The 25,245-nt window shown below is 39.8% G+C and overlaps 1 protein-coding gene across 1 annotated transcript in view; it reads right to left on the bottom strand.

The window, feature by feature from the left end:
• Window positions 1-25,245, bottom strand: part of LOC128639226 (PR domain zinc finger protein 10) — a 293,752-nt gene that overhangs the window by 25,793 nt on the left and 242,714 nt on the right. The window contains exons 21-23 of the mRNA XM_053691501.1: window positions 22,837-22,977; window positions 21,471-21,615; window positions 8,545-8,645 (exon numbers count right to left, since the gene is read on the bottom strand). Of these exons, the coding sequence (XP_053547476.1) occupies window positions 8,545-8,645; window positions 21,471-21,615; window positions 22,837-22,977 (387 nt within the window). The remainder of the gene's footprint in view (window positions 1-8,544; window positions 8,646-21,470; window positions 21,616-22,836; window positions 22,978-25,245) is intronic.

Below are 25,245 nucleotides of genomic sequence, written 5' to 3'. Positions count from 1 at the left end.
TGATAGAAGAATAAAAAACTACAACTAAACACCACATACTCTTCACCATCTCCGTGGAGATGCTACTTGTTCAGAGCGGCAAAGAGAATGACTGGGGGGGGCGGAGCCAAGGAGGGGCTATATGGACAGCTTTTGCTGTGCTCTTTGCCATTTCCTGTTGGGGAAGAGAATATTCCCACAAGTAATGGATGATGCCGTGGACCGGACACACCAATGTTGGAGAAATGAGCTTAGATTAAATAACAATAGCCTCTGAGAATAGGATTTTCATTTAGACAAACGATTCAGAAACCTAGTCCTCTTAACTACAGAGGAATACAAGTTACCACCGTCATACCTGAACTAAAGGACATCATAGTCCTAGATGTCAGTCTGGTGTACCTAATAGACCCAGAGGACACAAGAAAATAAAGCATAAAAAATTGCCCTGCTTCATTATTCACTCTTGTGAATACAGACTGCAGAGAGTTCTGAGTATCACACCAGCTAAATAAAAGGCAACCTTAAAGAGACACTAAACCCAAATTTTTTATTTTGTGATTCAGATAGAGAATGACATTTTAAGCAACGTTCTAATTTACTCCTATTATCAAATTTTCTTTGTTCTCTTGCTATCTTTATTTGAAAAATAAGTAATCTAAGCTTTTTTTTGGGTTCAGAACTCTGGACAGCACTTTTTTATTAGTGTATTAATTTATCCACCAATCAGCAAGAACAACCCAGGTTGTTCACCAAAAATGGGCCGGCATCTGAACTTACATTATTGCATTTCAGATAAAGATACCAAGAGAATGAAGAACATTTGATTATAAGAGTAAATTAGAAAGTTGCTTAAAATGTAATGCTCTGAATCACGAAAGAAAAAATTTGGGTTCAGTGTCCCTTTAACTGTATAACATAAGGTATAACCATAAAAGACCTTCTATAAAAAGGTCTGTATTGAAAAAGGAAATTTATGCTTACCTGATAAATTTATTTCTTTTACGATATGACGAATCCACGGATTTCATCCTTACTTCTGGGATTTAACCTCCTGCTAGCAGGAAGTGGCAAAGAGCACCACAGCAGAGCTGTATATATAGCTCCTCTCTTCCCCTCCCCCTCCAGTCATTCGACCGGAGCTAGGAAGAGAAAGGAAAAGTCAAAGGTGCAGAGGTGACTGAAGTTTAACAAAAAAAATACCCGTCTTAGAAATGACAGGGTGGGCCGTGGACTCGTCATATCGTAAAATAAATAAATTTATCAGGTAAGCATAAATTTCCTTTTCTTTTACAAGATATGACGAGTCCACGGATTTCATCCTTACTTGTGGGATACAATACCAAAGCTACAGGACACGGATGAAAGGGAGGGACAAGAGAGGAACCTAAACGGAAGGCACCACTGCTTGAAGCACCTTTCTCCCAAAAACAGCTTCAGAAGAAGCAAAAGTATCAAATTTGTAAAATTTGGAAAAAGTGTGAAGAGACGACCAACTTGCAGCCTTGCAAATCTGTTCAACAGAAGCATCGTTTTTAAATGCCCATGAGGAAGCCACAGCCCTAGTGGAATGAGCCGTAATTCTTTCAGGAGGCTGCTGTCCAGCAGTCTCATACGCCAGATGGATGATACTCTTCAGCCAAGAAGAAAGAGAGGTAGCCGTAGCTTTCTGGCCCCTACGCTTTCCAGAAAAAACAACAAATAATGAAGATGATTGACGGAATTCTTTAGTCGCCTGCAAGTAAAACTTCAGGGCACGGACCACGTCCAAGTTATGCAACAAACGCTCCTTCTTAGAAGAAGGATTAGGACATAATGAAGGAACAACAATTTCCTGATTAATATTCTTATTAGAAACAACCTTAGGAAGGAAACCAGGTTTGGCACGTAAAACCACCTTATCAGAATGGAAGATAAGATAAGGCGAGTCACATTGTAACGCTGAAAGCTCAGAAACTCTATGAGCAGAAGAAATAGCAACCAAAAATAAAACATTCCGAGATAACAACTTAATATCTATGGAATGCATGGGTTCAAACGGAACCCCTTGAAGAACATTAAGAACTAAATTCAAACTCCAGGGTGGAGCAATTGGTCTAAACACAGGCTTGATTCTGGTCAGAGCCTGACAAAAAGACTGAACGTCTGGAACATCTGCCAAACGTTTGTGTAGTAAAATCGACAAAGCAGACATTTGTCCCTTTAAGGAACTTGCTGATAACCCCTTCTCCAATCCCTCTTGGAGAAAAGATAAAAAACTGGGAATCCTAACTTGACTCCATGAGTAGCCCTTGAATTCGCACCAACAAAAATATTTACGCCATATCTTATGGTAGATCTTTCTAGTAACAGGCTTACGTGCCTGAATCAAAGTATCAATGACCGAATCAGAGAACCCCCGCTTAGATGAAATCAAGCGTTCAATCTCCAAGCAGTCAGTTGCAGAGAAACTAAATTTGAGTGTTGGAAGGGTCCCTGAATGAGAAGGTCCTGCCTCAATGGAAGCTTCCACGGCGGCAGAGAAGACATGTCCCCTAGATTGGCATACCAAGTCCTGCGAGGCCACGCAGGCGCGATTAGAATTACTGAAGCCCTCTCCTGTTTGATCCGAGCAATCACCCGGGGCAGGAGAGCAAACGGTGGAAACACATAAACTAGGTTGAATGACCAAGGCGCTGCCACAGCATCTATCAGTTCGGCCTGAGGATCCCTTCACCTGGATCACTTGGAAGCTTGGCATTCTGACGAGATGCCATCAGATCCAACTCCGGTCTGCCCCATCTCAGGATCAGAGTGGCAAAGACCTCCAGATGGAGTTCCCACTCCCCCGGATGAAACGTCTGTCTGCTTAAAAAGTCTGATTCCCAGTTGTCCACTCCTGGGATGTAGATTGCTGACAGATAACGAGTGGGCCTTCGCCCACCGAATTATCTTGGATACTTCTGTCATCGCTAAGGAACACCTTGTTCCTCCCTGATGATTGATGTAAGCCACAGTCGTGATGTTGTCTGGCTGAAAACTAATGAATTTGGCCAAAGCCAACTGAGGCCATGCCTGAAGTGCATTGAATATTGCTCTCAATTCCAGAATATTGATTGGAAGAAGTGACTCCGACTGAGTCCACACACCCTGAGCCTTCAGGGAATTCCAGACTGCACCCCAACCCAAAAGGCTGGCGTCCATTGTCACTATCACCCATGAGGGTCTGCGGAAGCACGTCCCTTGGGACAGATGATCCTGCGACAACCACCAAAGAATAGAGTCTCTTGTCTCCTGATCCAGATCTATCTGAGTAGACAAATTTGCATAATCTCCATTCCACTGCCTGAGCATGCTCAGCTGTAGTGGTCTGAGATGAAAACGAGCAGACAGAATGATGTCCATTGCCGCCACCATCAATCCAATTACTTCCATGCACTGGGCCACTGATGGCTGAGGATTGGACTGAAGGGCTTGGCATGTATTTAGAATCTTTAACTTTCTGACCTCCATCAAGAAAATGTTCATAGATATGGAGTCTATTAGAGTTCCCAAGAAGGAAACCCTTGTCTGTGGAATTAATGAACTATTTTCTAGATTCACCTTCCACCCGTGAGTCCTCAGAAAGGACAGAACCATGTCTGTATGAGACTTTGTCAGATGGTAAGACGACGCCTGGATCAGAATATCGTCCAGATAAGGCGCCACTGCAATGCCCCACGGCCTGAGAACAGCCAGAAGGGACCCTAGAACCTTCGTGAAGATCCTGGGTGCTGTGGCCAACCCGAAGGGAAGAGCCACAAACTGAAAATGTTTGTCCAGAAAGGCAAACCTTAGGAACTGATGATGATCCTTGTGGATAGGAATATTAAGGTATGCATCCTTCAAGTCCACGGTAGTCATATATTGACCATCCTGGATCAATGGCATAATTGTTCGAATATTCTACATCTTGAAGGATGGGACTCTGAGAAACTTGTTTAAACTTTTTAGATCTAAAATAGGTCGAAACGTGCCCTCTTTTTTGGGGACCACGAAAAGATTTGAGTAAAACCCCTGCCCCTGTTCCAGTATTGGAACGGGACGAATTACTCCCATAGTAGAGAGGTCTTTTACACAACGTAAGAACGCCTCTCTTTTTATCTGGTCTATAGACAATCGTGAAAGAAGAAACCTCCCCCTTGGGAGAGAATTTTTGAATTCCAGTTGATACCCATGGGCCACGATTTCCAGTGCCCAGGGGTCCTGAACATCTCTTACCCAAGCCTGGGCAAAGAGAGAAAGTCTGCCCCCTACTAGATCCGGTCCCGGATCGGGGGCTGCCCCTTCATGCTGTCTTGGTAGCAGCAGCGGGCTTCTTGGGTTGTTTACCCTTGTTCCAAGCCTGGTTGGGTCTCCAGACGGGCTTGGCCTGAGCAAAAGTCCCTTCCTGTTTAGCGGAAGAAGAGGGGACTCCTTTGAAGTTCCGAAAGGACCGAAAATTATTTTGTTTACCCCTCAGTTTAGCTGTCTTATCCTGTGGCAGGAGATGACCCTTACCTCCCGTGATGTCAGAAATGATTTCTTTCAAGTCAGGCCCGAATAGGGTTTTTCCTTTGAAAGGAATAGCCAAAATCTTTGACTTCGATGACACATCAGCAGACCAAGATTTTAACCATAACGCTCTATGTGATAAAATGGCAAATCTGGCATTCTTAGCCGCAAATTTGGGCAATTTGAAAGGTGGCATCTGTAATAAAAGAATTAGCCAGCTTAAGAGCCTTAATTCTATCAAAAATATCCTCTAAAGGAGTCTCAGTCTTAAGAGACTCTTCTAATGCATCAAACCAGAAGGCCGCCGCAGTGGTAACTGGTACAATGCAGGCCGTTGGTTGTAAAAGGAAACCCTGATGAATAAACAGTTTCTTTAGAAGACCCTCCAATTTCTTATCCATAGGGTCTTTGAAAGCACAACTGTCCTCAATAGGAATAGTTGTACGCTTAGCCAGGGTAGAAATAGCTACCTCCACCTTAGGGACTTTTTGTCCCGGACAGTGTCAGATATGGGATACATTTTCTTAAAATTAGGAGAAGGTGAGAACGGGATACCCGGTCTGTCCCATTCCCTCTTAATAATCTCCGAAATTCTCTTAGGAACCGGAAAAACATCCGTGTAAGCAGGTACCTCTAAGTATTTGTCCATTTTACACAATTTCTCTGGTGGCACCACAATAGAGTCATAGTCATCCAGAGTCGCTAAAACCTCCCGAAGTAACAGGCGGAGGTGTTCAAGCTTAAATCTATAACGTCCGAGTCCGTCTGAGGTAACACACTTCCCGAATCGGAAAGATCCCCCTCAGACAGAAGTTTCCTGACCCCCAAATCAGATCCCTGTGAGGGTACATCGGAAATAGCTAACAAAGCATCAGAGGACTCAGTATTCACATTGACTGCTGTCCTGCTACATTTGCCCTGTAACACTGGCAACTTAGATAATACCTCTGTAAGGGTAGTTGACATAACTGCAGCCATATCCTGCAAAGTAAATTAGACGCGGTTGAAGAACCCGGCGTCGCTTGTGTGGGCGTTAAAGGTTGTGACGCTTGGGGAGAATTTGGTGGCATGCCCTGATTCTCCTCAGACTGAGAATCATCCTTAGCCTTAAATAAAATTTGAGTTTTACATTGTAAGGCCCTTTCAGTACATGAGGGACAAAAAGTAAGAGGGGGTTCCACAATGGCATCTAAACACATAGAACAAGTGATTTCCTCAAGTTCAGACATGTTAGACTAGTAATAGCAATAATAGTCGTTCTTAGCTTTATTTATTGACCTCTTAAGGCAAAAAAACATACACAAAAAAACTTTACATAAAAAGTGTACTGCGCCTTTAAATAATAAAAGCGCAAAAAATTTTCTGTTATCCTTAAAACAGCATTTTTGGCAATAAAAATTGTTTTAATGTGCCCAAAATATTCTAATAATATTGCACCGGCTTGCTTAGATGTGTAAAAAGCAATAGAAAATAATTTAACAGTTATGACAAAAAACTCTGCTGTGCCGCCTACCTGCCCCGGAATACACTGCTGCTACTTAGGAAGCTGTGAAGACCCTTTGAATGGTCAAACAAGTTAGGCCCCACCGGAGCCCAGGACTTTGCTGTCTATGCAATCCGGGTGAAACTGCGCGTCTGAGCGCGTGAAAATAGGCCCCGCCCCTCGTGGGCATAACACTAGCCGTTACAGAGACCCGCATGGGTTGCAAACCCCAAACATGTCGCTAGTAATAAAACATAAAGCCATATGCCCCTCTTACACAAGCATGTCCCAATATCAAGCCTCACTGCCTGACAACAAAAAAACTATACACCCTTAGGTCAGAAAAAATGTATGACGTTTTTTAGCCAGCAACCGCATCTCCCAGCGTTCAGCCCATACTAAACATTATCATAAGTGATATTAGACACATTTAGCAGATAATATAAAGGGAATTCCAGGTACACCATTACTCTACATGTAGTGCATACTGATTTACCCTCCCCCGATAGGGAATAATGTCAGCCTGTTCTGATGTATCAAGTCTCCCCAGAAACAAATGACTGAACATACCTCAATGCTGCTTGTAGCATGACCGGGTTCTCCACACTGAAGATGTTTCTTTACACTACCTTCAACTGCTCTGTGGGAACCAGCATGGATCTTAGATAACATTTGCTAAGATCATTAACATCAGGGCAGAAAAATAAAATGTCTTCACTCCTCTTAGGAAGTAATAGACTGACGATTTCTCCCTGAGGAAAAAAGTACTCACTGGCACCATTTTAAAATAAAAAACTTTTTGATTGAAGAATCTAAAACTAACACCTCCCTTTACCTCTTCCTATCACTAACACAGGCAAAGAGAATGACTGGAGGGGGAGGGGAAGGGAGGAGCTATATATACAGCTCTGCTGTGGTGCTCTTTGCCACTTCCTGCTAGCAGGAGGTTAAATCCCACAAGTAAGGATAAAATCTGTGGACTCGTCATATCTTGTAAAAGAAAGAGGCAAGATGCAAAACCCATCAAAAATATATGATAGGGCGGTCTGAACACAAGTGCAATTAGACACAAGTGCACCTCTGGCATGCGGCGGGAAACTATTAACCCCTGTTCTGTAGTAGGGCAGGAGCACTTCTAGGTGTGATAGATGGCCACATCTATCATGGACCTATAGAAAAAGAAAATACAGAGTGACCAACTCTGGTTTTCTATAACAGGGGTAGCAAATATGTTAGAAATTAAAGCAAAGACAACCTCAATATTTTCTAACTGCTTAAAAACCACCACTACTTTTACTCAAGAGATTGATGTGGACACAGCTAAACCCCAATCCTTTCTTGCAGGGAAAAGTACCCATCAAAGGAATCAATATCTTCAGACACCTCCTCCATTGACAGAGACAAAGAGAATGACTGGGGGCTATGGGTAAGTAAAGGGACACTTAACAGCTTTGCTGTGGTGCGCTTTGCCTCCTACTGCTGGCCAGGAGTGAATATCCCACTAGGAATTGGAAGGACGTTGTGGACTCTCCATGTCTTAGGAAAGAAATCCCTGCAATATTCAGCAGCTAACAGCTACCAACACTCTTACTAAGAGGTTTACATGGACACAGCATTAACCCCAATCTCATCTTGAAGGGAAGCTACCCAATTAAAGGACTTTAAACCAAATTTCTTCACAGCACCATCTTCGCCTACCTCCAAGTTACAGAGGCAAAGAATGACTGGGGGAGTATGGGGAGTGGGAGTGATACTTAAAGTGCCAGTAAACCTAAAAAATGTTATATAATTCTGCACATAGTGCAGAATTATATAACATTATATTAGTGCTAGTTTTTTATTACATAATATATCCGCTGATTTTTTTTTTTTTTTTTAAAAAAGAGGGTTTTCCAGACCCGCCCTCTGTGCTCTACTGAGCGGGTCTGGTTTTCCCTCAGAGCGCATCGGGCCAGCTGTCTAGTCACAGCCCGGCCCGACCGTGCCATTACATTCAATGCAGCTCACTCCTGCTCTGTCTGACATCAGGAGCGAGCTGCATTGAATGTAATGGCTCGGTCGGGCCGGGCTGTGACTAGACAGCTAGCCCGATGCGCTCTGAGGGAGAACCAGACCCGTTCAGTAGAGCACAGAGGGCGGGTCTGGAAAACCCTCTTCTTTTTATAAAAAATCACCAGATATATTATGTAATAACAAACTAGCACTAATATATTATTATTTAGGTTTACTGGCCCATTAATCTTTGGCTGGGGTATCTTTGCCTCTGCCTGGTGGCCAGGTGTTGAATTATTCTCAACAGTAATGAATGGAATTGTGGACTCTTCATGCCATTGGAAAGAAATTTAAATGATCAAAAATAAGAATTCCTAAGACCCGTTCCTCTTTTGTTAAGTGTCATGGTTTACTACAAACGGGATGGAAGATTATGATGATCAAAAACAAATCATTGGAAGTTTGATCTTGAATATTCACTTTGGATTACTTTCAGGTGAAAAACAGAACCCAAGACTATGTTGCTCAATAATATTTACTTTGCTTAGTGTGTTTCTAGATACAGTTGGAGTTTTTACCTTCACTTGGCTGCTATGTACAGGAGTAACCGGAGTGCCCATTGATGCTTCTGCAATCACGTACTGCCCCTGGGGTAAAGTCATCATCTGGATCTCAGAGGCTGAAGAAGAAAAAAAGATAAGGGGAGATTGTGGTAAAGAGTACTGTCTCAGTTATGGCAGATGTCAAATCCCTTTTGATCCTACCATATTCTTATTTAACAAGCCAGTAAAACAGATTTCTTAAAGGGAAAAACAAGCTCTTCCAAATGTTACTTAAAGGAACACTAAACCCAATTTTTTTTTCTTTCGTGATTCAGATAGAGCATGCAATTTTAAGCAACTTTCTAATTTACTCCTATTATCAATTTTTCTTTGTTCTCTTGTTATCTTTATTTGAAAAAGAAGACATCTAAGCTTTTTTTTTGGTTCAGGCCTCTGGACAGCACTTTTTTATTGGTGGATGAATTTATCCACCAATCAGCAAGGACAACCCAGGTTGTTCACCAAAAATGGGCCGGCATCTAAACTTACATTCTTGAATTTCAAATAAAGATAGCAAGAGAATGAAGAAAAATTGATAATAGGAGTAAATTAGAAAGTTGCTTAAAATTGCATGCTCTACCTGAATCATGAAGACAAATAAATTCCTAGTCATTACAAAAAAATTTACAAATTTCCTTATCTCAGGAGTGGAATCAATAAATAGTTTAAATCGTATAACGTGTGACTGGTGCAAAAATGTAGAGATCTAAACACCAGAACAAGAAATGTCTAGTTTTAGAACCTAAAAACTAAGAAGAAGAAGAAAAGAGAACCTTGTGTGCACGCTACTCTTAATAGTAAAGAGTATCAAATACATATAAGTATAATACCAAATAAGAAGATATTTAATAGATTTATACCATAATATAAATTCACATTTAATAACATTTAGGTTCATTGATAAAAACACAATCAGTATTCATAAAAATACCCAATAATTGGAATCTATATAAATCAAATATACAAAAAGGTCAGAACTATAATTAAAATGTTAAAAGTTCAGTGATATACAAAGGAAATTTCATAAATATAGCATCCAGAGTCTGGAAAAAATTATATTTGTAAGGACTGATCTTAACATCAAAAAGTTAATCCCCTTTAAAACACTTTCAAGAGACTCCTCTTATCCGTGTAACGAAAAAGCAAATAAGTTCCTGGGAGTACTCACAATGCTTGTATTACCGATTCTCCATACCTCCATGTGTGGTAAATGGCTCTGTAAGTCTGTCTTTCCCAGCTACACGCTGTCTGTTTAAGCTGCCCAGCTTCACATTCAGCTTGCAAGGTCCTTCGATACTGCTCGATTGGCGTCATTCCAACTCAGCGTTATGAGTATGGTGTTTTCAGCCTTTCTCAAGGCTAGAGGCGTAATGTAAGATTATTCTTTTATTCTTCAATTGTATTTTTATTTAGAAACATTCATCTTTATGCCATAATATATGTACATTGGGTTATATGAAAAAGTCTGGTATAATGTTTGGTAAACATATATATTTGTAATATTTAATAATCTTACGCTTCAATAATGTTATGCACTTATAACCATTGCAACCTTCTGATATTGTTTTTAGATGGTAACTTTTTGTAATAGTATATGTTTTAATATATTTGTATTTATGGAGATACAGCCTAGAGGAGTCCTTTCATATAGAGCCTAGAGGAGTCCTTTTCATATATGACATTATTGAAACATAAGATTAGTCCCAATATTAAAAAAAACATGTTGAGAGTTTATGATCCATTACTTATGGGAATTACTCTTTCCTACCACTAGGAGGAGGCAAAGATTCCCTAAGCACTGATAACAGTGATTTCCAGCTTTAATAAAAAACAATAAAAAGCTCAAATATGAATAAAAAAGCTCAACCGGTTTCGGCAGACACAGCTGCCCTTTTCAAGAGCAGTTAAAAATCACTATGAAAAGAGCTTCTTTTATTCATACTTTGAGCTTTTTATTGGATTTTATAAAAGCTGGAAATCACGGTTACCAATGCTTCAGGTGTTTTCTGAATAAAATCTCCAATTTCTTCAAGTATCCCTGCGAGTATGTTCTTAGTACAGGCTGTTTGCTAAGCTACATTGCACTAATGTTGGCCTTTTCTTCTGAGGTTTTCTGCTGAGACCTGAGATGGGAGAAAGAGGTTTGGCAATTCCTTTGTGAAAGACTGCACCACCATCTAAAAAACAGTTCTGTGCAGACATTGGAGGAGTAACCGGGGCCGGTAGCATCTTGAAATACAAGGGAAGTCCTTGTGATTGTTATCTTCACTAATAATCTGGCATGTAAAGATTCCCTAACCCCACCCGCCTCACAGGTACCTCAGTCTAATGTATAGCCAAGCAAATGAGGTAGGAAAAGAAATAAGAGCAACATTTAAAGGAGCAAGGAAAAAAAAAAAAGATGTGTGTAAAAAAAACAAACACAAGGTGGGGTCACCATGAAAGAAATTAAATGATCAGGGAAGCATAAATTATGTTTTCTTTCATACAGGTGGCGAGAGACCATGATTCATTACTCCAGGGAACTAATGCCCAATCTTTGGAATTCACAAATAATGAGGCAGGATTTAAAAACACAACTTTTTTCACTGAAGAAATAAATCCACAACCCCACAGGAACCCAAAATGTTTTATTTATGCACTTAAAGTGATGGTAAATATAACTATACTTTATTTAATATTTTGGAAGTATTACTTAATATAAGCATAGTGATCCTTGTTTTTTTTTTTTTTTTTTTACAAAAACTCTTTTTCATACAAAATCTTCATTTATAAATCCGCTCCATTAACGGTTTCTCCCGGCTAACTGTTTCTCCAGAAATCTCTATTTGATTGACAGATGCATCATCCAATTGGGACTGCACCATACGCCCTATGCAAATCTAGTATTAGCACGCTCCCAAGCTTGGAGTTTTGAATGGTATCAACACAACTTCAACTGTTCAAGTACAGTTGCAGGCACAATCTCGCCGCTGCTTATAGTAAACAGTGAATTTTCCTGTCAGTAGCGATTCACTGTTCACAGCAGGGCAGAAGACAGTGCTTAAGAATCCCCCCCCCCCATCCCCTCGGGAGCGTGCTAATACTAAATTTACATAGGGCGTATGGTGCAGTTCTGATACACTTTAAAATGTAAACAACAGGCAAAAATAAATCAAGCTGAGACAACTGCTTGAAATTTTTTCCTACCAAAGGCTGCCTCAGAAGAAGCAAAAACATAAAAATGGTAGAATTTAGTTAAAGTATGCAAAGAGAGAAGCAAGTTTTGGTCAACTGAAGCCTGGTTCTTGAAAGCCCAATAAGTGGCAAATGATCTTGTATAATGAGCAGTAATCCATTTTGGTGGAGGCTGTCCCGCTCCCAAGTAAGCATTAGGGGCGCAATCCGATAAAGATCGTAGTTTGCAGTGCAAGCGAGGGAACCCCCGCCGCCCGCAGTTTCAGCTCGCAACTCAAACTATCGTATATACGGCGCCGTCAGAGGCTAAAGTGCCGTAAGTCAGATAAACCAGCGATGTCCAGAAATCTGCGTAAGCACAAATTTCTGGAGTCGCCAGTGACTTACGGCACTTTAGAAACTGCCGGCGCCTACAAAACCTGACTAAAGTTATTAAATCCCCCGTACTGTCTAACACGCCTCCTAAATATAGCCCGACACGTCTAACCCTCTATCCGCTATCCCCCCTCACTATCCTAACAATAAAAAATGTATTAACCCCTAAACCGCCGCTCCCGGACCCGCCGCCAGCTATATTAAATCTATAACCCCCTAATGTGATCCCCCTACACCGTCGCAAGCTACCTTACCTACCCACTAAACTGAGCCCCTACCCCGCCGCCATCTACCTTACCTACCCCCTAAACTGAGCCCCTACCCCGCCACCATCTATCTTACCTACCCCCTAAAGTGAGCACCTACCCCGCCGCCATCTACCTTACCTACCCCCTAAACTGAGCCCCTACCCCACCGCCATCTATCTTACCTACCCCCTAGAGTGAGCCCTTTACACCGCCGCCATCTATTTTAAAAATATTAACCCCTAATTTAATCCCCCTACACCGCCGCCAGCTATATTAACCCTAATTATATTAGGGTTAATATAGTTATTATATTATATATATTAACTATATTAACCCTAATTATATTCGGGTTAATATAGTTAATATCGTTATTATAATATATATATTAAGTATAATAACCCTATCTAACTCTAACATCCCTAACTAAATTCTTATTAAAATAGATCTGATTAATATTATTAATTAAAATATTCCTATTTAAATCTAAATACTTACCTATAAAATAAACCCTAAGATAGCTACAATGTAATTAATAATTACATTGCAGCTATTTTAGGGTTTATATTTATTTTACAGGTAACTTGGTATTTATTTTAACTAGGTACAATAGCTATTAAATAGTTAATAACTATTTAATAGCTACCTAGTTAAAATAATTACAAATTACCTGTAAAATAAATCCTAACCTAAGTTACAAATACACCTACACTATCAATAAATTAAATAAACTACAAATATCTAAACTAAAATACAATAAAATAATCTAAACTAAAATTTACACTCTGGTGTGCCCCAAGTACTAATCAACCTTAGAGGTGACTATATCAGTCGTGTGTATGGCCTGATTATAGGTAATTGTCACCACATAAGATTATCAACATGTATAGCGAGTGCTATGAGCACCTTATAATCGTAATATTTACGTACTCTGTTATACGTAAATATTACGATTATAAGGTGCTCATAGCACTCGCTATACATGTTGATAATCTTATGTGGTGACAATTACCTATAATCAGGCCATACACACGACTGATATAGTCACCTCTAAGGTTGATTAGTACTTGGGGCACACCAGAGTGTAAATTTGAACTTTTTTTTGTTATTTTTTTTATTGTCAACTTAATAAAAGTTATGTTTTAAAATATTCGGATATTACCGCCACAAGGTGCATTCTTTCAGTGGATAACCTTTTTTCCACTATTTTGAATAGAAACACATTTGCAATATAAATGTATTGGCAAAAATACTTCTAGTAAAAGTTATCACTGATTTAGTGTTAGCATTTTTCTCTGCACGTGCATGTGAGGCATAGCTAGATATTCTGAGTGCACCAGTATTTTAAATACTGCAGCAGCTCAGAGTGCCAGTGGGGCTTGTATCATGTCAGCAATTAACAAATTGAGTCATTACCAGATGGTACAAGCACCTTAGGCTCTTTAAACAAGTGCTGTGTTTAAAATGCTGGTGCACACCTAAATAACTTTTGAAACAGCTATAGCTTTTATTCTGAAATGTATACATGTGGGCCTCCATTACATATGCAGCGTCGCCCGCAAAATCCTCCGCCGCCAGTTTTACGCGATTTTGGTATTACATATACGGTGTAGCATACAAGTTACGCGCGTATATTTCACCCGTCGCTCACAATTTTTACTCCCATAGGCTAACATGGGACTGCGTCGTAAATCGGTATCCAATATCCAGCGCAAGGCCTTACGTGGCGAAAATGGAGAAATCTTATTCCATTTTTACCTCGCCATAAAAGGCAGCCGTAGCAAGCCTTGCGCTGAGTATGGGAGCACCGTAACTCCCGAAAATGCCTGCAAAAATAAACTAACACCTAACGCATGCGCAATGTCTATCTACCTGTCAACCGCAATAACTAATAAAGTCTATTAACCCCTATATCCGCCATCAAACCCACACCGCAAGTAATAACTAAATTATTAACCCCTAAATCCGCCAACCCCAACATCGCAAACTACCTGTTAAAACTATTAACCCCTAATCCGCCATTAACCCACAACGCAATAAACCTATTCAAGTATTAACCCCTAAACCGCCATAGCCCATATAGCCTATTAAATGTATTAACCCCTAATCTGCCGCCGCCAACACTATAATAAAGTTATTAACCCCTAAACCTAAATCTAACCCTAACACCCCCCTAACTTAATTATTATTTAAATAAATCTAAATAAATTTACTATTATTAACTAAATTATTCCTATTTAAAACTAAATACTTACCTATAAAGTAAACCCTAAGATAGCTACAATATAATTAATAATTACATTGTAGCTATTTTAGGATTTATTTTTATTTTACAGGCAACTTTGTATTTATTTTAACTAGGTACAATAGTTATTAAATAGTTATTAACTATTTAATAGCTACCTAGTTAAAATAAATACAAAATTACCTGTAAAATAAATCCTAACCTTGGTTACAATTACACCTAACACTACACTATCATTAAATAAATTAAATTAATTAACTACAATTACCTAAAATTAAATACAATTAAATAAAATAAACTACAAAAAAAACAAACACTAAATTACAGGAAAAAAAAATTACAAGAAGTTTAAACTAATTACACCTAATCTAAGCCCCCTAATAAAAAAAGCCCCCCAAAATAATAAAATTCCCTACCCTATAATAAATTACAAATAGCCCTTAAAAGGGATTTTTGCGGGGCATTGCCCCAAAGTAATCAGCTCTTTTACCTGTAAAAAAAAGAAATACAACCCCCCCAACATTAAAACCCACCACCCACACACCCAACCTTACTCTAAAACCCACCCAATCCCCCCTTAAAAAAACCTAACACTACCCCCTTGAAGATCACCCTACCTTGAGCTGTCTTCACCCAGCCGGGCAAAAGTCTTCATCAGATCCGGCCAGAAGTCTTCACCGAATCCGGGCAGAAGAGGTCCTCCAGACGGGCAGAAGTCTTTATCCAAGCGGCATCTTCTTCCATCCGACGAGGAGCGGCTCCATCTTTAAGACATCCGACGCGGAGCATCCTCTTCGTTCGACGTCCAACTGAAGAATGAAGGTTCCTTTAAATGACGTCATCCAAGATGGCGTCCCTTCAATTCCGATTGGCTGATAGAATTCTATCATTCTGCCAAGGGAACAAGGAACAGTAAGAGAAATATCAGGGTGAAAAGGTTCCAGAAGAACAGGTAAAAGTTAGGGCCGCCCATCGGAGAATACTGGCAGGAGCTGTGGACTCTCCCTGTACAGAAGGAAAGGAAATGATCTGGTAAGCATAATTTATGTTTTCCTTCTTAATACAGGGAGAGTCCACAGCTGCATTCATTACTTGTGGGAAATTATACCCAAGCAACAGAGGACACTGAATGTTAACGGGAGGGCAAAAAAAGAGGCGGCCCACATCTGAGGGCACCACAGCCTGCAAAAAACATTCTCCCGAAGGCTGCTTCAACAGAAGCAAATAGGAAAAGAATGCTAGGAGGACCAAGCATCCGCCCAACAATCAGATCCATAGAGATCTCATGCCAAAGACCCAAAAAGACGTCACTGCTCTCAAACTGAGCCGTAAACCTCTAAGGAAGCTAATGTCCTGCAGTCTCCTAAGTCAAGCGAAAGACACTCCTCAACTAACAATAAGGAAGTCGACAATGCCTTCAGACCCTTGCACTTCCCAAATACGAATATTCAACAGAGAAAACTGTCTATTTTTATGTAGCCTGAAAAGACATCAATACATGATTCCCTAAAAAGGGAAAACCTTTTCCTTCTAGAGAAGGAATGTGACATATTAAAAAAAACAAACAATCTCACGACTGAAGTCACAAATAGACACAACCTTAGGAAGAAAACCTAACTAGTCTCGAAAAACAGCCTAATGATAAAGGAAACCCCAATAAGGAGTATGTATTGCAAGATTGCAACACAGAGACTAAGGCACGTAGAAGCAATCTACAGACGGAACAGATCATTGAAGAAAAATTCAAAGACCACCTGCTGCACAGGTACAAAAGTAACCCGATGCAACCCCCTAAAAATAAGATCTAAAACTCCAAGAAGGAGCAGCAGATTGACTCACCGGCCTGACTGCAGTCAGAACCCTAGCAAAAAGAACTGAATGCCCGGCAGCTCAATGAGTCTCTAGAGCAGAAAACAAACAGGGTTTCTTTAAAAACACCTCGCGAGCACCCATTCAAGGTGCAAGGAGCTGCAGCTGGTTTCAAACTGCAAGCCTTCCGCTTGCTAGGCAGCTAAGCTAACCATCAGGCTACTACAGCTGGCAGTTCCAAAAAACTGTCCCAACAAGGAACTAGCTAGGAAGACCCTTCTCCAGATCATCCTGGAGGAAAACACGGGAACCCATGGCAAGTCAGATAGAGTGTCAGGACGAACTTGCTCTTCCCGAAAAAAGCGGGTCCTCCACACCTATGATAGATGACGAGGAACCAGTTATGCACTGAAGGAGAGGACCGTAACCTCTCCGAAAAAAACCCCTCTCTCGACAAAGACCAAGCAACCTTTCGCAGTCCACCTCAGAAGGATAAGATTCCATGAAGCAAAAAAGGCCTTGACCCAGCAGATCCCTGCGACAAGGTAACCCCTATAGAGGCGAAGCCCCTAAACCGCAAAAACAAACTCGCAGACACAAACGGAGCAATCAGTATCAATGATGCCTGCTCCTGTTAGGATCGAGCCATCACTCGAGAAAGAGTGATATGGCAGAGGAAGAAAAAGCTAGTATTGGACCTCAAATGCATCGCTAAGGATCCATTAGTTCTGCCTGAGAATCCCTGAACCACGCCCCATTAAAGTGTAACCAGGGATAGTTACAGACGTCCTGAGACTCTCGATCAGCGTCACCATTCAGATACAAACATCCGAAACCCTTCAGATAGAGACCCTATCCCCAGATCAAAGGAATGATTGTAGGGAACACCCGTTCCTGAAAATCACACTCAGAGAGTGGATCGCTGACAACAAGCCATAATGGGCCTCTGCCCACCAAACTCAAGACACTAGCCTCTTTGCAGGAGAATCTATCTTTCACAGAAAGAGATCTAATCCACTGAGAGAATCCATACTGGGACGAACCTAGAAGACCAAACCCTCAGAGCCAAAAGCACGCCTGAGGAACCATAAGAAAATTTGGGAGGAAAACTCCTGAAGCCCTGTCGTCTAATTTAAATTATAGAAAAAACAACTGGCACCTTATACCCCCCAATGGCTGTGGCACTCACCACCTCATATGACCCAGACAGATAGAGAAATTGTGCTCCTCTCCGCAGACACTCGGTCAGGAATAGGAAAAAAACGTGAACACTCCCGGTCACACGGTGCGTCATGCAGCTCTCAAAAAGAAAATAACCTGTACGTTCTGTATCAGCCTATGAGCCCAATGTCTCCACACACATAAAGCAGCCAAAATCACAAAACAAATATGATTGAAAACTCCACTGTTCAATAATCCCCCTCAGGAGATATTAACCCTTGATTCCATAAAGATAAAGGAGTCCCACTGTGACCCTGTCTTCTATTGTTAACATATGTATAAAAAATGAAACAATCTTACCGGAATCTATGCCATGGAACAGAAACACGATCCTTCAAGTTTGACAGATTGTAGCAGCGCTTCTGACATGGACTTGAGTGAAGAAAAGCAGGCAGCGAAACTCGTCAACGCTGATTGCTTAGGAGCAGTTAATATGAGTCTGGATGGTTTCGCAGAAAGACTCTCCCTGCATCTCCAGACTCTAACTTTCATCAATGCTCTCACTGAGAGGCTGACAAAACTACTTAAAAAACTACAGTCCCATCTCAAAGGGTAGATACCCTTCCTAAGGAACTACTCCGAAATCTTCTGACACTTCTCTGCCAACCTCCTGTGACAAAAGGCAAAGAATGACTGGGGGATGAGGCAAGTGGGAGAGGTATTTAAGCCTTTGGCTGGGGTGTCTTTGCCTTCTCCTGGTGGCCAGGTTCAGTATTCCCACAAGTAATGAATGCAGCTGTGGACTATCCCTGTATTAAGGAGATCCGATGTGTACTAAAAAATTATAGGGAAATATAATTAAATATAATGATTCTGTCCCAAGGCTATATATCTCAAATAAATATATAACTATAAATGCCCAACTAGTCTACAGAGTGTCATAGAATTAAAAATATAATACCTACTAGCAGACACTCATCTACTAGTAAAGTAGATAGCCAAACCAGTACTGAAACATATCAGCAGAGGTAATGAAATAGGAGTATATTGTAGATCCATAAGAAAAAGCAAAAGGCAAGTCCCTGCGACAACTATGGAAGGTTTGTGACAAAATTTCCCATGAGGTGAAAAAGAGTGACACACCATACCCCATATACAACCCTCTGACAAACAACTGTACTGAGGGGAAAACGGGCCTCAACATAGACTTAAATCCCCTTTCTCTGAAGAATCAATCTTCGACCACCTACAGCGGAAGCAAAGACAAGACAGAAGTACCTGTGAGGTGGGAGGGGTTTTATAGAGCTCTTGGGGTTTGCGAACCTATTACTAGGGGTAGGGAAGAGTTGTTCCAAGGAGTAATGTATTGAGTAATGTATTGTGGACTCTCACCACCTGTATGAAAGCAATATGGGTTTACCAAACATTATGTCAGACATTTTCATATAACCCAACGTTCATATATTATGGCATAAAGATAAAAGTATGTAAATAAAAATATAAGAATAATCTTACATTACGCCTCAAGCCTTGATAAAGGCTGTGAAAAGCTGAAACACGTTGCCTGTTTTTGGACAGGGTACTCATAGGAACTCTGGGTTGGAAGGACGCCAATCGAGCAGTATCGAAGCAACTAGCAAGCTAAATGTGAAGCTGGGTGGCTTAAACAGACAGCGTGTAGCTGGGATAGACAGACTCACGGAGTCTTATACCACACATGGAGGTATGGAGATCCGGTAAAACAAGCATTGAGAGTACTCACAGGAACTTATTTGCTTTTTCGTCACACAGATACCAGGAGTCTCTTGAAAGTGTTTAAAGGGAGTTAACTTTTCAATGTTAAGATTGGTCCTGAAAAATATTTTTTTCAGGACTGTGAATGCTGTATTTATGACATTTCCTTAGACTATAACTGAACTTAAACATATTAATTATTTCCAATGAACTTTTATATGTTGGGATTTGATTCATTTTGATTTCCATTATGGGATGGTTTTATAAATACTGATTGTGCTTTTATTAATGATCCTTGATGTTATTAAATGTGTGAATTTATATTATGGTAATAAACTGCAATTATTGTTTATTGGATATTTGAAGCTTAGATATTAAGATATATTATCAAGTCTATTGAATAACTGTTTTTAATATGGTATTATACTTAGAGTTCATTGATTCTCTAAACTAAATATGTGCAGGATCCGAATATGGCCGCTCTGTGCTATTTTTCTTTTCAGAGACAGATCTTAGTGTGGTGATCTTTCACAAGGATAAATCCAGCTTCAAAAAGAGCCAAACACCACGAGCAGCAGTTACCTACTTCTACATTCATATCCTCACAAAAGGATCTGAATGCACACCTTCTCTTTACTATTAGGAGTAGTGCACACACAAGGTTGTCTTTTCTTTTCCGTGGAATCAACAAATACAAGTTACACTCTCCTTAGACAAATTTGGAAATTTAACTACAAATCAGATGACCCTATTCCATTTAATGGTGAAGTTATGGTCAGCTTAGCAACTACAGATTTATGTTTTCCGATGGCAACTGATCTGTCAGGTTTTTAAGTTTATTGGACACTGTAAATTCTTTTCTCTTAATTCCTGATCAGTCCATAGCTTTTGTTATATTTACCCTCCTGGCTTGACTTCCTCTGCACTTAGGTAAGTATATAGATGCTTTGTCATGTATAAGCCTGGAAGACTGGTTGTATTTTGTCTAAGTTTTACTCCATATTTCCAATGCCTTTTTGACCTTTCAGTTAATTTACTGTCACACCGCCGCAGCACCGCTGCTTGCTATGGCTGTTGCCATAGACGTGGCGGTGGTGACTTGTTGCTATGGCCATTGCCATAGACGCAGGCGGTGGTGCAGAAAGTGCGGCGATGATGTCATCGCCACATGCTGTCTCTCTCTTCTGGACGCTGCTCCTGATTACACCTGTGTCTCCTCCTTGGCGCCAATATGCGCCTATGTAAGTACTCCATTCACCTTACATCACTGCCCAAGTATAGGTGTTACTATGTGTGCTCCTGGGTGCTATTGTCTGTTTGTGCTGGATTACTATTAAGTTACTGAACTTTGCCTGTCTGACTACTCTGCTTGCTTAACCCCTAAAGTGCTGGATAGCCATAACGTTGCTCTACTCTGCCTGTCTGACTACTCTGCTTGCTTAACCCCTGAACTATTGGATTGCTATACTGGTACCGAACTCTGTCTGCCTGACCATTCTATTGGTTTATCCCTGAACTGTTATATTACTGGATTTCCTTTGTTGCTGACTCCTGCTTGTTTCCGGTCCTTCTATTGGTTTATCCCTGAACTGCCATAACGCAGGATTTTCTTCCTGTTGCCGCTAAAGACTACCCTGCCTACTGTGAGTACCGCTTACCTCATTTTACAAACTTTCTCTGCTCTGAGATATTTCCTATCATTTCAGATTGACGCCGGGATAAGAAGACTACTGACCAAGTTTGATCTGATAGTGGAATATCACACGAGCATTGCATTTACATTGTTTATAGTCTGCAATTGTATTTTCGAAAAACAAAAACAAAATACTCCTTAATGTGTTCCCAATGACTTGTGATACTATAATATTAAAAGCATTGGAAATTCCTTCTTCAGACTTACTCTTGCAATTAATATAGCAGTTTTTGCTCACTGAAATCATCACCCATAAATTGTAATTATACAGTACAGTGTCCCTTCAAGTTAATACTGTTTATTTTGATTTGAAAAGTGCCTGTTTGAGCAATACTGGTCTGTGGAATAATACTTCAATGACTGATAGTATTTTTCTTAATACAGTAACTTCCTTTTGACATTTTTTTAAAGTTCTCTTAACAAACCAGCTGTACCAGCATATTGCCCCCTGAGCCATACTTACGATAGCCACGGAACTGGTAGCCACTGGGGAGGTAAGCATGCTGCACTGTGTTTGTCTGCATCTGGGAAGTTGGTGTCTGCAGCTGCGATGCACTCACCTCCTGCTCTGTATCATGTGATGAGGGGCTCAAAGACTGCCCTCCTACCTAACAACACAAAACAAATGAGCTCATTAAAAAACAAAACACCACTATATTTTGTACTTACAGGTACAGCAAACACCTTAAGATTTGTTTTATTTTTTATAATGTTTAGTTCTGTGTAGTAAAACAACTCTGGAATGGACTTTCATTATTTATTTGCCCCCTTTTTATCTATTTTTTTAGATTTTTTAGCTGTGTGAATTGTGGATTTTACAATTCTCAGAGCTGGAAATGATTTTCTAGGCTAGCCCTGCTACATGTCTTTCCCTAATTGGCTTTAGCAGCAATTGCAAAGTAATGCACGTTATACTAACATAATGACCATGGCTAGCATTGTCATCTGCAAACTCAAGGCAGGATTGGCTCTTTCAAAATGAGGCAAGTGATCAAAGGGACATGAAACCCAAAAGGTGTAATTTTTAAACAACTTTCCAATTATCTAATTTTCCTCATTCTCTTGGCATCCTTTGTTGAAAATCAATTTACTTAAAGGGACAGTCTACTCCAAAATGTTTGTTTAACCACTTCAAGCTGTTAGGACGTTTCATGCCAACCTAACGGCGCTGGGCTTCAATGCCGTTAGGGCGGCATGGAACGTCCTACCTTATACGACGTCCAGCAGCCTCCCCTTTTGATGAAAGCAGGAATCGGACTGGAGGGCATAACTAGCAACCTAGGCAGTCTTCCATGATACGATCCCTTGAAATCACACGATTGCATCAACGATCGCATGGTTTCATTTTTCAAGCAAATGTTTACATTGGAACTTTGTTCCAATGTTAAACATTTTCTCCCAGCATGAAGGGGTTAAAAAATAGATAATGCCTTTACTACCCATTCCCCAGCTTTCCCCGACCAACATTGTTATATTAATATACTTTATAACCTTTAAACCTCTAAATTTCTGCCTGTCTCTAAACCCCTGCAGGCCTTTCTATCAGGGCATTTTTATAGCTTTTCACAGAAAGACATTGATAATTTATGTGTGCCATATAGATAACATTGTGCTTACTCCGTGGAGTTATTTATGAGATAAGGGAGCAGTCTGTAGAGGCTTAGATACAAGGTAATCACAGCGGTAAATAGCATATAACTGTGTTGGTTATGCAAAACTGGGGAATGAGTAATAAAGGGATTGTCTATCTTTTTAAAGAATAAACATTTTGGAGTAGACTGTCCCTTTAATATAATACAAACACTTGCATATATTGAAAATGTATTTACCTGAGTAGTTGCCTGGGTCCCTGGCGTTGGCTCTGTAACCTGGATATGCTGTACCTGGATGGCATGCTGAGTATAACCTTGGGTCTCATGCAATTGACCCATGTCCACTGTAGATTGCTGGGACTGATGAGGTGATGGAGCCTGTATATTAATTGAAACAACCAGACAACACCTTAAAAAGAGTTTAATAGCAAGGGTAACCAACCCAAGTTCTCAAAGTTAAATAACAGGTTTTAAAGCTATTCCTTGTAGAGCAAAGATGATTTGAAAATTATGGGTAGATGAATTGTAACAAATATCAAGGATTAGAGATACTCTGCCTTTGTCCTTGTCATACACAACACAGAGTAAATGTTTAAGGATTTAGTAATCAAACAAGATGTGTCTGTGTGTATCTGGCCTATGTACTAGGGTGTGGTACAAATGCATTGTATATATATATATATTATAGTATCTACTGGTTTTAGGATTTCATTTGTGCACCCAATTCTATTTATAAAAAAACAAAAACTTAATAAAAATGTATTATAATTATTTTTTAATCACTTAAAAAAAACAACAACTCACTTTACAATTAAGCTCCACTGGCATCAACACATATTTGTTATGATAGCTAAAATTAATAGCAGAATACACATGCTCTTGTTTCTATAGTATCAGAAACTTCTACAGCAATGCTTAAGACAGATTATTAACAAAACATTCAAAAGCAGGGCTTATGCAGAAAAATATGCAGATTTTGTTGTTTTTTTTTGCATAAAGGTTTATTCAAATGATCACTTATTTTTGCGTTGTAATGATTACAGTCTTGGTACAAGAAAATCTGTGGTTTATTTTAACAGGCTTCTTAATACAGAGATACAGTCAGAACATATTGACTACAGACTGAGTTAATGTTGTACCTCAAAAATAGTTAACATTAAACTAGAGCAAAACTAAAATGGGAAAATCATTTTTTTTAATCTACAAAAACATAATTTATGTTTACCAGATAAATTCCTTTCCTTCCTGGCAGGGAAAGTCCATGACTTCATTCCTTACTGTAAGGAAATACAACACCTGGCCACCAGGAGGAGGCAAAGACACCCCAGCCATAGGCTTAAATATCCCTCCCACTTCCCCTATCCCCCAGTAATTCTGCAGAGGGAACAAGGAAAAGTAGGAGAAACATCAGGGTATAAAGGTGCCAGAAGAAATAATATAAAAAAGGGAGCTGCCCAAAAAAAAAAAAAATTACGGGCGGGGTTGTGGACTCTCCCTGCCAGAAAGGAAAGACATTTATCTAGTAAGCATAAAACATCATTTATGTAAGAACTTACCTGATAAATTCATTTCTTTCATATTGGCAAGAGTCCATGAGCTAGTGACATATGGGATATACAATCCTACCAGGAGGGGCAAAGTTTCCCAAACCTCAAAATGCCTATAAATACACCCCTCACCACACTTACAATTCAGTTTAATGAATAGCCAAGTAGTGGGGTGATAAAGAAAGGTGTAAAAAGCATCAACAAAGGAATTTGGAAATAATTGTGCTTTATACAAAAAAATCATAACCACTATAAAATGGGTGGGCCTCATGGACTTTTTAAATTAATTTATCAGGTAAGTTCTTACATAAATTATGTTTTCTTAAATGTAATTGGCAAGAGTCCATGAGCTAGTGACGTATGGGATAGATGTGGAACTCTATGCAAGAGTCACTAGAGAGGGAGGGATAAAATAAAAACAGCCATTTTTTGCTGTAGAAAATTAATCTACAACCCAAAATATAAGTTTATTCTCATAAATGAAAAGGAAAAAATCTTAAAACATAAGCAGAAGAATCAAACTGAAACAGCCCCCTGAAGAACTTTTCTTCCATATACTGCTTCTGAAGAATCAAATGCATCAAAACGGTAGAATTTAGTAAATGTATGCAAAGAAGACCAAGTTGTTGCTTTTCAAATTTGATCGACTGAAGCTTCATTCCTAAAAGCCCATGAAGTGGAGACTGATCTAGTAGAATGAGCTGTAATTCTCTGAGGTGGGGCTTTACCCGACTCCAAATAAGCTTGAAGAAGCAAAAACTTTAACCACGATGCCAAGGAAACGGCAGAACCCTTCCGACCTTTCTTAGGACCAGAAAAGATAACAAATAGACTAGAAGTCTTCCTGAAATACTTAGTAGCTTCAACATAATATTTCAGACCTCTCAACACATCCAAAGAATGTAAAGCTCTCTCAAAAAAATTCTTAGGATTAGGACACAAGCAAGGGACAACAATTTCTCTATTAATGTTGTTAGAATTCACAACCTTAGGTAAGAATTTAAATGAAGTCCGCAAAACTGCCTTATCCTGATGAAAAATCAGTAAAGGAGATTCACAAGAGAGCAGATAATTCAGAAACTCTTCTAGTAGAAGAGAT

Source organism: Bombina bombina, chromosome 8 (assembly GCF_027579735.1).
Source record: "Bombina bombina isolate aBomBom1 chromosome 8, aBomBom1.pri, whole genome shotgun sequence".
Classification (NCBI taxonomy): domain Eukaryota; kingdom Metazoa; phylum Chordata; class Amphibia; order Anura; family Bombinatoridae; genus Bombina; species Bombina bombina.
This window is presented reverse-complemented; position numbering and strand designations above follow the sequence as displayed.